The sequence below is a fragment of the Mobula hypostoma genome, chromosome 21 (genome assembly GCF_963921235.1).
Source record: "Mobula hypostoma chromosome 21, sMobHyp1.1, whole genome shotgun sequence".
NCBI lineage: Eukaryota > Metazoa > Chordata > Chondrichthyes > Myliobatiformes > Myliobatidae > Mobula > Mobula hypostoma.
This window is the reverse complement of record NC_086117.1, coordinates 42,180,777-42,195,525: the sequence shown is the minus strand read 5'-3', so window position 1 is coordinate 42,195,525 and position 14,749 is coordinate 42,180,777. Positions and strand designations below refer to the sequence as shown.

Here is a 14,749-nt window from a genome sequence, read left to right as displayed (position 1 = left end):
CTGTCCGGACCAGATGCTTTGTGGTTTTACCCTCCTGAAGGATGTACTCACTTTGGCCTCAGATACTGATATCACAGGGTTTCAGGGGCTGTAGGAGTTCATGCAGGTTCCTCCATATTCTGTCAGTCAAAGCGAGTGTAAAAGTCATTCTGTTTTCTTTTTACTACTTCAATGTAATTATGTATGGCACGATCTGTCTGGATGACACACAAAGCAAATGCTTCTCATTGTATCTCAGTACGTGTGCCAATAATAGCCCAAAACCAATACCATATCTTCTTGTGCAAAATACTATCTTGTAAAGCTTACCTGATAGTGCCCTAGAGTAAATCTAGTTTGTTGGCTCTTGCAGTCTGTCTGTATTAAAACAAAAGGGTAGTTCATTTTGAATGGATGAATATAAATATAATCTATACCACATATGAAGTTAAAACATATATAAAAAAGGAAATATAAACACAAATAAATGGAGAAAATTAGAAGAAAGCTCAGAAATTCAGCTACCCCTTTCACAAGACAAAATTAAGTATTTCAGATAACCAATGATATTCTTTCTTCTAGCAACACAATATGGAGTTTTTAAAACAAACATTAAACAATTATAAATACAGAGAGTATACATGGTAATGATTGATCTTGTTTGTAAGTCATTGAAAGTGGGCATGCAGGTACAGCAGGCGGTGAAAAAGGCGAATTGTATGCTGGCATTTATAGCGAGAGGATTCGAGTACAGGAGCAGGGAGGTACTACTGCAGTTGTACAAGGCCTTGGTGAGACCACACCTGGAGTATTGTGTGTAGTTTTGGTCCCCTAATCTGAGGAAAGACATCCTTGCCTTAGAGGGAGTACAAAGAAGGTTCACCAGATTGATTCCTGGGATGGCAGGACTTTCATATGAAGAAAGACTGGATGAACTGGGCTTGTACTCGTTGGAATTTAGAAGATTGAGGGGGGATCTGATTGAAACGTATAAGATCCTAAAGGGATTGGACAGGCTAGATGCAGGAAGATTGTTCCCGATGTTGGGGAAGTCCAGAACGAGGGGCCACAGTTTGAGGATAGAGGGGAAGCCTTTTAGGACCGAGATTAGGAAAAACTTCTTCACACAGAGAGTGGTGAATCTGTGGAATTCTCTGCCACAGGAAACAGTTCAGGCCAGTTCATTGGCTATACTTAAGAGGGAGTTAGATATGGCCCTTGTGGCTACGGGGGTCAGGGGGTATGGAGGGAAGGCTGGGGCGGGGTTCTGAGTTGGATGATCAGCCATGATCATAATAAATGGCGGTGCAGGCTCGAAGGGCCGAATGGCCTACTCCTGCACCTATTTTCTATGTTCTATGTAAACATGTTAATAAGATGCACCTATTAAAATTTTAATTAACTGCCTTCAGCATGGTTAAATTATATTTTCATATAGTTACCTCAGCCTTATCGTTCACTAGTTGTATTTTGTCTTCTGCGCAATATGGCTATGTAAAGAAGAATTTCAGTTATAAAATAGTTACAATTTTTTTTACATTATCTGCTATGGTTTTGCAATTTAAGCCCAAAAGAATAACATAGGCTTGTGTTAGATTTATTGGAGTGAGCAAACACTGCCATTGTTAGTACTCCTGTGATGGCAGGTAGGAAACCTTGTGCTCCTGCTCTCATTCACCCTGCAAACAGCCATTCAGCTCAATTCAGACATTCTTCAGGGAAACAAATTCCAAACACTTCACAAAAGGGAAGTCAGGAGAACAAACAGCAGTCCTTATTGATGGTCAGAATTGGAAAGGGTGAGCAGCTTCAAGTTCCTGGGCATCAACATCTCAGAGGATCTATGCTGGGCCCAGCATATTGATGCAATTGTGAAGAAGGCATGTCAGTGGCTATACTTCATTAGCAGTTTGAGAAGATTTGGTATGAAATCAAAGACTCTCACAAATTTCTACAGATGTACTGTGGAGAGCATTCTGGGTGGTTTTATCACCACTTGGTACGGAAGCTCCAATGCACAAGATTGAAAAAAGCTGTAGAGGGTTGTAGATTCAGTCAGTACAAGCCTCTCCATTATTGAGGGCATCTTCAAAAGGTAGCATCAATCATTAAGGACCTTCGCCATCCAGGACATGCCCTCTTTACATTACAATCAACAGCGAGGAAGTACAGGAGCTTGAAGATTTACACTCAACATTTTAGGAACAGTTTCTTTCCCTCTGCCCTCAGATTTCTGAACGGTCCATGAACTCATGATCACTACCTCACTGTTATTCTTTTGTAGTACTTAATTTATTTTTTATTGTTATGGCAATTTTTAAATGTCTTGTACTGTAAAACAACAATTTTCATGACACATCAGTGATAATAAATCTGACTCTGATCAGTCAATATTGTTTAATTTGAAGTTAAAAGATGAAGTACAATAGTGCAGTGCTGAAGTTATTGGACCAGCAGTTAGAATTCTAGAACACTGATTGCCATATTTTCCTTACTACACAGTTCTGATGAACCAAAAGTCCTCCTTTGTTGGCTTGTAGAGAGCAATCCCATTCCTTAGTTTCCGGTAACCTTTTTTCTCACACGATTATTAACATTCCCTTGATTTTCCTGTCATCCACCTACACTGAATATAATTTACAGTGGCCAACTAATTTACCAATCAGCATATCTTTGGGATGTGGGAGCAGAAACACGTGGTCACAGGGAGATATGCAAATTCCACACACACAGAGGAGAATAGAATCAAACATGGGTAGCTGGAGCTGTGAGGCAGTTACACCATGTCCACTGTGCTGATCTAAGGTGTGAGTTTGAATCCTACTATGGCAGCCCTGGAATTTAAATTCAAGTAATTAAATACATTTTGAATATTTTAAAAACTGCTAGCCTCAGTACAATGCTGCTAAAAACCAACCTGTTTCACTGATATCCTTCCGAGGAGAAAATCTGCTATCCTTGTTTAATCAAGCCTATATAAGAATACAGACCACTAATGTGACTAACTTTTAACTCCATCACCAGTTCAGGAGCAATGATGATATTGCATAGCTAACATTCCATATCCCATTAACAAATAAATAAAAAGGGTAGTTCTTCTGAAAGGTAAAAAAGTGAAGCTGTAATATGGAGTTACCTTTCTTTTTGATCTAGTGAAAGAATATTCAAGTGACTCCATGCTTCCAATCTGAAAGAGAAAGAATGTCATTCCTCATTATTTTTCTGCTTATGTGATTTCCCATGTCTTTTAATATCCAGAAGTCTACTGAGCTCCATCTTCACAATAGACAATGACAGAGTCTACGCAGCCCACCTGAATGATTATTTTCCTTCTCATTTTAGTCCTACTTGCATAGGATAGGCAAATCATAAACACAAGAGATTGTGCAGATGTTGGGAATTCAGAGCAACACAACATGCTGGAGGAACTCAGCAGGCCAGGCAGCACCTATGGAGGGGAATAAACAGTTGAGGTTTTGGGCTGAGACCTAATGAAGTGCCTGGCTTAAAACATCAACTGTTTATTCCCCTCCATAGAGGTCCAGAACCTGACCTGCTGAGTTCTTCCAGCACTTTGTGAATAGGATAGGATAGGCTATGGGCCAAACACGAGCAGATCAGACTAACTGGGCAACACATGGACGAAGTAGGTCAAGGGGCCTGTTTCCATGCTGTAAGAATGTATGACCTACGGTCTTATGTTGTGACAGTGAACCTAATTCTAAGCATGCTAGGGTCAGATGTCATCTTCAATGCAGCCAAGCCCTCTTATACTCAAATCCTCTTGTAACAAAGGCCAATATACTGTAAACTTTCCTAATTGCTTGCTGTACCTGGAAATGTAACCTTCACTGATTCGTGCAGGTGATTCAGGTCTTTTCAAATCACACCTTTCAAGCTTGGTAATTAGTTTGCAGACATTTCATCACCATTCGAGGTCACATCCTCAGTGCACAGTTGTTGGTGTTTCTCTCTGGGAATGCTGTACACTGAAGATGTCACCTTGACTGATTTTTCCATTTTAAGATGGCACTATCAAAAATGTGCGATAACTTACTGGTAAATCATAAGGAAAGAGAATCCAACCTGATGGCATGAACATTGACTTCTCTAATGCCCCACCTCCCCTTCATACCCCATCCGTTATTTATTTATATACACACATTCTTTCTCTCTCTCTCCTTTTTCTCCCTCTGACTATACCTCTTGCCCATCCTCTGGGTTCCCCCCCCCCCTTTTCCTTCTCCCTGGGCCTCCTGTCCCATGATCCTCTCATATCCCTTTTGCCAATCACCTGTCCAGCTCTTGGCTCCATCCCTCCCCCTCCTGTCTTCTCCTATCATTTTGGATTTCCCCCTTCCCCTCCCACTTTCAAATCTCTTACTAGCTCTTCCTTCAGTTAGTCCTGACGAAGGGTCTCGGCCCGAAACGTCCAATGTACCTCTTCCTAGAGATGCCGCTTGGCCTACTGCGTTCACCAGCAACTTTGATGTGTGTTGCTCTACTAAAAACGTCACTTATAATTTCTTTCATGAAGCAAATTGCAGTGAACTTTCACCACAGACAGTGAGGAGGCAGGCGGAGGCAAAGCTGATTTGGGGGATGAGCTGGAGTGCTGGGGCATTCTGAGGCACAATGTGTTCCTATTCAAGTTGGGGTCGCAGGTGGAGTTGGTGGTATCGCTGCTGGAAACAGAGTGAGCAATTTGGAGAGGAGTCGGTGTGGAAGAGGTTCAATGTTCGTCCACCTAACCCAGATGCGAGGTTGGATTACTCCAAGCACCGAGATCGAGACTGGCTTCAGGCGGGCATATTGGGGCACCAGAGTTTGGGTCCAAGAACATGCCACTATCCAGTGCTTGGACAATTTAAACGTCGGCCCAGATAGACTGGAAGCCCAAGTGTCAGATACAGAGGCGAGGGTCAGGCAGATTTCGCTTGCTCTCCTGTGAATGTTCATGCCTTTCTCCATGGTGTGAACTGAGCCCACTGCTGTACGTTCCTGCCTGCTGGTGTGAAAACTGGGGACCAAGGCTTGGCTTGGGCCAAATCCGGCAGTGGATCTGGGACTCAGCCTGGTTTGGGATGCTGTTGGCTTGCTTCTATTGTTTGCACAATGTGATTTTTTCCCTTTCTCTGAGCAGTGGTTTTTGGTCTTTTTTTAAAATTAGGTTATTAGCATTTCTTGATTTGTAGTTGCATATAAGCAGACAAATTTCAAAGTGTATAATTTATACATTCTTTGATAATAAATGTGCATTGAATCATTGACTAGTGATGAAATGTCTGCAAACTAATTGCCAAGCTTGGCAAATGTCAAACTCTTCAACCCGAGCTATCAATATTCACCACCATCCTAAAAACCTTTCAATCTCTCAGCATTTGAAAAATACTCTGCCCTTCTATATTTTCTATTAAAGGGGATGACGACATTATATTCAATATCCAACATCCTCACCCATTCACTTAGCCCATCCACATATCTTAACCTTTCTGAATTCTCCACACCACGCATTCAGGGATCAAGATTTGTATTATCAGCAAACTCAGATTTAGTACACTTTGTAATTTTAAAGACTATTTTTATCTCTTGCCTGCTATCTTGCTCATGAAACCAAAATACTAAACTGCAATTTTCTGTTTCTTCCTTCTTCACCATTACCACATATACTGGATTATAGTCCTGAACAAATCTACGAGGTGAAGAGACTTAAGGACCCCCAGTACCAAGGGCATGCCCTTTTCTCATTGTTACCATCAGGTATGCTAAACAGAAGCCTAAAGGCACACATTCAATGATTCAGGAACAGCTTCTTCCCCTCTGCCATCCAATTCCTAAATGGACACTGAACCCGTGAACACTACCTCACTTTTAAAATATATATTATTTCTATTTTTTTCATGATTTAAAATCTATTCAATAGACATACACTGTAATTTATTTATTTTCCCTTCTATATTATGTATTGCATTGAATTGCTGTTGCTGCTAAGTTAACAATTTTCATGACACATGCCGGTGATAATAAACCTGATTCTGATTTTATTTTTAAAATCAATTATATAGTCTATATTTTACTTTACTTTGGGGAATTGCAGCCTTTTCATAATACCCAAAGGGTATAATTAAAGAAAATTAAATAATTAACACAGTTAAGAAAAGCCAAATCTTCATATGCAAAATGAAAGAAAGCAATAGATACGATTGTTAATTTATTACTGCATTGTATTTACCTGTTCAAGATGTTCAGGTTTTTCAGCTACATCTGTCTTTTCACTTACTTGATCCACCTGAAAAAAAATATTTTTTTCTGTAACATGATATTTTGGCCAGCTGTATTAACATTTATGCAAACCTTTTTTGATCATTATACTGGACTAGGATAAACACAAGAATACTAAGCAGTGCAATATGAATTCTAATCTCGTGGAAGAGGTTTTTCTCCCCCCAGTCAGCCTTTATTTTCTATGTAGAAGGTAATTAATTCAATTTACAGTAGAATGTGCCAAATGTGTCTTTGTAATTTTGTCTTTATTAAAACCAATTTCTAATGGACATGATAAGATGATAAACTCTGGTACATCATCCAATTAATTTTATCTTAACTAGTGGGTTTTAATTGTGCAATACAGCCCAGCCCAAGCTTTAAACCATCCTAGAAATAAAGTATGACAGTTCCTCAAGATATAACTTCATAGTCACAATGTTTTACAACTTTTCTAATTGAACTGCTTCAGAATTCTTGAATGTCATGACCGATATACTTAGTAATCCTTTCTCTCTGTGCGGTATTTTGTACCAAGACACTTAAACATGCATTTGGATCATTCTACTTTTATTAGTTCCCTTAAAAGATTATCAACTAATTGAAGTACTTACGCTGTAGCTTCTAAAATGTTTCCAATATTTATATTTTTTGGATGTAATTGTTTCCACCCATATAGTGAAATTGAACTATATCCATACAACCTGCTGCATAAAAATAATCAGAAATTTCTCTATTAGACTATTTTAAAGAGCAGTACTTTAGCATGTACTTTAAAGAGCAGCACTCTTGGGTGATAGGGTGGAGATACATCTCTAACAAAGGAGGTGTAAGGTGCTCTTCCCTCTGCTAGCCTGCAGGTTACCCTCAGGGAAAGTGTAGCACCTGCTTAGCCCCCTGATCAGGGTCATGTGAAGCCACTGGTGGATGGTCGTATGAGCAGTTGGTGCGCATCAATAGTCCTGGTTATGTGACCACTGACACTAGGCGAACAATCTCTGAAGAGTATTGATAATGGCTGGGGTCACCTGTCTTGTAAAGACACTGTCCAGAAGAAGGCAATGGCAAACCACTTCCATAGAAAAATTTGCCAAGAACAACCATGGACATGAGCCCAGGATTGCCTATGTCATATGGCACAGCACATAATGATGATTATGACTTTGGCATGCATTTTAAAAATAAAATTTAGCAAAGGAACAATTGTTTTTGCTACTATGTGAATACACAAGCAAATCCATGAAATTATAAGGACAGAAGAAACTATATAATTAAGGATACGGTCAGATAGATGAAGAAATGAGATTTACTTGGTCTATTCTCTAATTGTCAAACAAAGATTATAGAAAAGGTAGAAACATATTTTCAGCACTGCTGGAAGCGCTATTGTCATGGAAACATGTTTGTGTTTGATGTTTAGTGGAGTAACTCAGAGATGGTCTTTGTGAACTAGTTAGATTAGAAGATGATAAAATGTTAAGTTTATTTTTTCCCAAAGAACAAAACTGGCACAAGTTGGTTGCATTAAGACAGTGGGCTACAGATGCTAATGTGCAAGTCCCTCACTTATTGAGGTCATTCATCAGAGGAAACGTAAGTGATTATAAATGCTGGAATCTGGCACAAAAAAACCTGCTAGAAGTCACCAGGTCAAATAGCATATGTGGAGAGAAAGGACCGAAGCATGATTTCAACCCAAAATGTTGATCATCCTGATGCCTGCACAGATGCTGGCTGACCCATTGACTTTTTCTCATAATTCAGTTTAATATCAAAGAATGTATACAATATACAACCTGAAATCCTTGAAACAGAAAAAAAAAACCCAAAGAATGAATGACAGGAACCATTAGGTTTCCAAAGCCCACCTCCTCCTCCCTTCTACAAGCAGCAGCAAAAGCATCAACACTACTCTCCCCCCCACTTGCTCCAGCAAAAGCATTGATCCCCAACTACCTACCATACAAGCAATAGCAAAGCCCCCAAAGAAACCAGGATCCAACAGTTTGTTTCAGCACCATACATCAGAGGATCTGGATGATGGCAATAGAATGCTGTAGATATATGTTTAGGATTGTCTGGCACATTACTTTGCCTGTTTGAATACCTCCAGAGCATCAAGCAAAGGCTATATGCACCAGTAATTGCTAATTCAGAAATGCCATCTAAGTGGAGGCAAAGGAATTCTCCAGGGACCAGTACTAGTCACATAGTGCATGTCAAACTGCACTGTCATCAGTCCATCTGGGCTTGTACCCATCCTTGTGTCCAACTTGCATTGACAGAATTGGACAGCCAGCGGAGCTCCTGTCTCACAACCCTGGCAAAATGAGTTCAAGCCTGACCTCAAGTCCCATCTGTGTGCTGTTTGAAGTTTTCCCTGTGACTGCGAGTTTCCATGAGTGCTCTGGTTTCTTCTTGCATCCCAATGCTTTCAGGTGGTAGGTTAATTGGCCATTATAAACTACCTCTGTATGTAGCTAAGTGGTGGAATTTGGGGGTAGTTAATAGAAATGTAGGGAATAAATCAAAGGGAGAATTAGTGGGAATGTGGAATTGCTCTGTGAGCCAGTGTTCCATCAATGGACCAAATGGCCTCCAAGTCATAAGCAAATATGTAAAGTTCCTGAGAAAGCCTTAATTGGCAATTCGATTATTATTGTCACATGTACTGAGATACAGTGAAAAATGTTGTTTTGCATGCCATCCATACAGACCATTTCAAAACAGAAGTACATTAAGGAAGTGCAAAGGGAAAAACAATAACAGAATGCAGAATATAGTGTTGCAATTACAGAGGAAGGACATTGTAGGTAGACAATAAAGTGCAAAGGCCAGGACAAGGAAAATTGAGAGACTAAGTGTTCATCTTTATCATTCAAGTGGTCCATTCAAGTCTTATAACAGTGGGATAGAAACTGTTCTTGAACATGGTAGTTTGGGTTTGCTAGCTTCTGTAGCCCCCTGGTAAGCCTCAGGCTCGCTCAGCTCGCTTCCGTCTAGGGGGAGCAGCCTTTGGCCCCGCCAAACTGGGTAGTCAAGTTTGTATGGATGCTGTGTGATGGACCCCACCCAGCCAAATAACAGACAATACACCATATGCGATTAAATGATCACACTTTATAGATCTTACTGGAACTAGGTAATTAATAGGGATAAAATATAAAAGGAAAGTAAAAGGCGCCAAACTTATCGAAGTTCAACCACTCTGTGCACACAGTTGTAGCTCAATTAACAGAGTCTTCTTTCCACTGTTCGATCCCCTCCGACCTCCTCGACCCGCCGCCTGGGACCAACCACGGTGGTCAACCAGACAATCCACACGAGTCTGTCTTTGTCTCTTCTCCTCGCTGAAGACCCTGGGCCTTGGACTCCCGCTCGGGGTCCGTTCCACTACCCAGCTTACAGCATCGTGTCTCCCCTCCCTGTCCCCATCGCGCCTTCTCCCCCAAAGCCCACGAAAAACAATAGCTTACAGACACACAAGAAAGAATAACATCTATCCCAATTGGTTCATTCCTCCTCTTATCAATAACATAATCCAAACAAGCAGAGAGAGAGAGAGAACTCCTTACATCGTAGTTATTATTACAGAAAAGCCATTTTAATTATAACATAACAAAGAAGCCATTTTGTTAGCCTTCGCAGTAACATAAAAGAAGAAGCCCCTTACACTTCTGTATCTATACCATGATGGAAGTAGGGAGAGAATGACTGAGGCACATGAAGTCTTTGATTATGCTGGCTGCTTTCTTGAGGCAGCAAGTGTAGACAGAATTAATGAAGGGGAAGTTAGTTTTTGTGACAGACAGACTGAGCTGTGCTCACAAATCTCTGCAATTTCTTGTGGTTTTGGACAAAACAGTGGCCATATCAAGCTGTGATGCATCCAAATAGGATGTTTTCTACAGTACATCTACAAAAACTTGGAGAAGTCAATGGGGACACACTGAATTCCCTTAGTCTTCTGTGGAAGGAGTGATGCTAGTGCACTTTCTTGGCTTTAGCTTCTATGAAGTTGGACCAGGACAAGCAATTGGTGATATTTACACCTTGGAGCTTGAAGTACTTAACCATTCCCACCTCCACACCATTGAAGCAGAGAGGGATGTACACTCCGCTCTGCTTTCTAAAGTCAATGTCCAGTTCTTTTGTTTTGCTGATATTGAGAGAAAAATTGTTGTCTTGACACCATGCCACTAGACTATCTACTTTCCATACTCTGTCTCGTTACTATTTGAGATCCATCCTACCACAATGATGTCATCTGCAAACTTATAAATTGAGTCAGAGCACAATCTGGCCACATACAGTAGTGTGAGTGTATAGGGAGTACAGGAAGGGGCTAAGGATGCAGTCCTTCAGGACACCAATGTTGAGGATAATCACGGCAGAGCCACTGCAGCCTATGCTTACTGACTATGGCTCATGGGTTAGGAAGTCAAGGATTTAGTTGCAGAAGGAGATATTGAATCCTGAGGGAAGAAGTCTTTAGATGAGTTTGTTTGCAATTATGATATCGAAGGTGGATTTCATAATTTATATTATGATATCAATTGAAGTAGTATTACGTTTTCAAGGTAGTGGTTGTAAGAGCCACCAGGCTCCAGTCATCAAGTCTTTGGTATCAAAGCAGGTGAGAACCCCGGATTCGAGTTGGATGATTAAAAATGTCTGCAAATACTCCTGCCAGCTGATCCATGCATGACCTGAGGACGTGTCTGTTACTCCATCTGGGCCTGAACTTTTCTGTGCCATTGCTCTCAGGAAGATGCATTTGATGTCTGCAATGCTGTCTGCAGGTACAGGTGTGTTGGATGCTGCAGGGGTGGTTGTCATTCCACTGCCTTTCAAAATATGCATAAAATGCATTGTGTTCATTGGGGAGAGATGCACTGTTGTCAGCAATGCTGGTTGACATTGTTTGGTAGCCTGTAATAGCATGCAAGTCTCAAGAGTCTATTTTGAATTGGTATTATTTCGTGACATCCCTGATAGCTTTAGGAAGGTCACATCTCGATGTCCTGTATAGGTCAGGGTCACCTATTTGAATGCCATAAACTTGCATTTCATTAGAAAGTGAATCTCTTGGTTTCCATTTGGGAAACACCCTGAATGATCTCTTTGTACACAGCCCTTTACCCACTTGCTGGTGAGGCTGTGATAACGATGACATACTCATTTCCATTAAGCACTGAGTCGTTGAACATACACCAGTATACACCTGAAAGCAGTTGCGCAGAAAATTGTCTATTTCCTCAGATAAGCAATGCATAACCTTCTGTATGGGATCCACACGCTTTAATTTGTTGAAATTGAAGATGGAGCACAGTCTGACAGTCTGATTTACCAAAGTGTGGTCAGGGGATACTCTGTTATCAAAGATGAGGATTTTGCTACTTGACATCCAGGATATTGCCAATGGCAACAGATTGCTGCTACCTGTGAAAAACCAATGTCCAGGTTAACTCCATCGGCTACTGTGGAACAATCTTTAAAAACACATTTAGCTGTGTGGTCATCAAATTTGAGATTCCAAATACTCAACACTCAGGTAAACAGCATTTTTTTCCCCAAAGGAACAGATGTACGCCTCTCAGCGGGGCTCGTAACAATCTTGGCTCGTTAGCTAATTCTGCTAACAGCCACGTGACTCCGCTGTGAAAAGGTCACCTTCTATAAGCAACAAACGTCTAGGGTCAGTATGATTTGGGTTCAACCAACAGGAACTTCATGATGCTCCGATGAGATAACATTAATTGTGGTGAATGCTGTATAAATACTGCTGCATGCAAAGTTATTATTTGCCAGGAAATAGCAGATCATACACCGGCATAAAATTACAGAAGTATATTTACCAATGGTTCAACTTCAACAAGCAGTTAACAGATAAAGAAAAGTAAAATAAAGAGGCCCATTACAATTAAACCAGTCTAAATGGGCACATAAACGTTGGAGCTTGTTTCTGTAGTGTGGGTGTATCGCTTTACTCACAGCACCGAATTCCCATCACCAACCACAGATCAAATTTCCCTTGAAGAATGTCACAAACAAACTGGCTAACTTAGAACTATTGGCACTTCCTCCTTGAAACCATTCGTCTGCACAAAGCAATCCTTCCAATAGGTTCTTCCCTTTGAGTGGGATCTTCCAAGTGTCTTCCTTGTGTTCTTCTCCATACCTCCTCACAAAAAGACCCTGAATAGATTATTATCCTTCAGAAATCTGATCCCACCCAGTTCTCTTGAATCTTCCATAGTATCCCACTGGGCAAGATGTTACAACACATTATCAAGACAAACCCAGTTGCCTGATATAACATTCCCAAGTTGGGCAAATGGCTTTAGCTGAAGCCAAAACACTAGCCTATGAAGCTTACTAACAAGGTACGCTGTGTTGGCAGAAAACTGCTAAAATAAAAATGCTGCACAGCATAGCAGTAGAAATGCTACTGCTTATGTTTTTTGTTTTCTTTAATTGTCTATTTTTCTAAAGACATTGAAATTTCAGAATATGTCTGAATACTGTTATTTGATAAAAAGCACACTATTTCAAAAAAGTTCATTTTTAAAACTTACAATGTTTCATAATTTCCTAACCCGTGTGCCAACACATCAATTGTCTACAGATCTGCTCCAAGATCCAAATTCATTATTGCTATAATCAACTTTAATGAAGCTCAGCTATAGAGCTCTCAGTTATCAACTGCTAGTCTTGAAAATTCTGAGGTGACCAATACGAGTTCAATACATTAGTATCATTAAATGTATAAAACCTATATAATGGTGTACTTATAATTTATACGAGTTAAATCAACAGCACAACCAGTTAACTACTTTATATTATCTTACTAACTTATGTAAATTAAAAATGAGAAAAACTGAATAGTATAGATTGTGAAAAGAATAGAAGGCTCATAATTCACAGCAAGGACAAGTCATGTTTTTGAGATGGAATCTATAAAGCACTTTGCTTAAATTTACCTGAACAATATCAGACTTTGTATAAGCTCCAGTGACTATCTCCAAGCTAAAAGCACGTGAAATAGCTCTAAGTACTGTAAACTTAAAAATGTTTATGTTGGCACATTTGATTAGGTACCTGTAAGTGGGTCAAAAGGCCGCTAATATTTGTTCCACTCCACATAATCTACTTTTAATATTAGAATAATGTTTAAAAATTGAATTTATATGGCACTTTTCAAGATAGAATGCAGCAAAATGATTCAGAATGAAGTTCTGATACGTGCTGTATAAGAATTCTAGGAAAAGGTCCTCCTGTACTGTACTCGTTAATTGTTGCACAGATTCAATTATGAGGAGGCAGCAGCGCATCATTCAGCATTTACTTTCTTAATTAACACATTACCATGCCTGAGATGTTTATTCAAGAACAAAATATATAGGAACATGCAGTTTTTATGTAGAACCTGCAACTCTAAATGGAATATTTCAATCTAGGTTAGGTGGTGATAGACCCAATTGGATACTGTATTCCAGGACTATTCCATTTACTGAAAACAGTAATAATTTGAAATGACAACAATTAATTGGCCACTATAAGTACTTACATGTACTACCAAGCATAAAACAGCAGAAGAAAAAGTCAGAGAAATAAACCCTGAAGAATGTTTTCACAAATTGTTAGGGTCCAACTACTCGATGGTATTGAGGAAATAAATGGAATTGAAATTGGATGATGTTTCAACGGCTGGGAAAGGTGACACATGTAGAATAAATCAGAATGGTTTCCATTCTTGAAACTTCATCATCTACCAGATTACTATGTAGACAATGAAGATGAAAATGACCTCCTCTCTCTCACCTAAAATTGTCATTTAGACTTTTGTTTAAATCAAGATGACCAATAAGGCTGAGCATATTCAAGAAAAACATCAAAAGATTTTTAGATACTACAAGAATCAAGAGATTATGGAGTTAGCACAGAAAAGTGATGACGAAACAGAAGATCAGCTGTCATTTTACTGAAAGAGAGCAGGTATAAAGGACCTGCTTTGATTTGTTAAAGTTCCTGCACAATCTTTCTAAATGATAAGTCTTACACACTGTACAAGATTTCATTGGATTTTAACATTAGCAAAAAATAAAATTTATATAATGTGTAGAAATCAATCATAACAATCAGCAAAGCAAATCATGACCAACCTCTGTGTTCCTATCAAAATATTCTGAATGAAGGACATTTCTTCCTGCCTGTAAATTAATTTCATATAAAGCACATTAATATTTTAAAACATTATCTGAAAATTATAAATTGAATGAACCAGAAAATAAACATTTTAATTTAGTAAACTGGAGTTTGGGAGATCAGTGATGGACCAGATGGCCTTTTTTTCTCACCATGTTTTTGCACATCTATCTACCTAAGTTAATTTTTGAGCATTATCCAAAATACCTTTGTATGACTTATTTTATTTTGATCTTGACAATAATTTGACTATGAAAATTCATTTCAGATCTTACTAATTCTTTGATTGTATTTGTTT

The 14,749-nt window shown here is 39.4% G+C and overlaps 1 protein-coding gene across 1 annotated transcript in view; it reads right to left on the bottom strand.

The window, feature by feature from the left end:
• The window catches only part of LOC134359668 (uncharacterized), a 67,203-nt gene that overhangs the window by 34,657 nt on the left and 17,797 nt on the right, over positions 1-14,749 (bottom strand). The window contains exons 6-10 of the mRNA XM_063073169.1: positions 14,409-14,456; positions 6,212-6,268; positions 3,116-3,166; positions 1,422-1,469; positions 310-357 (exon numbers count right to left, since the gene is read on the bottom strand). Coding sequence (XP_062929239.1) covers positions 310-357; positions 1,422-1,469; positions 3,116-3,166; positions 6,212-6,268; positions 14,409-14,456 — 252 coding nt within the window. The remainder of the gene's footprint in view (positions 1-309; positions 358-1,421; positions 1,470-3,115; positions 3,167-6,211; positions 6,269-14,408; positions 14,457-14,749) is intronic.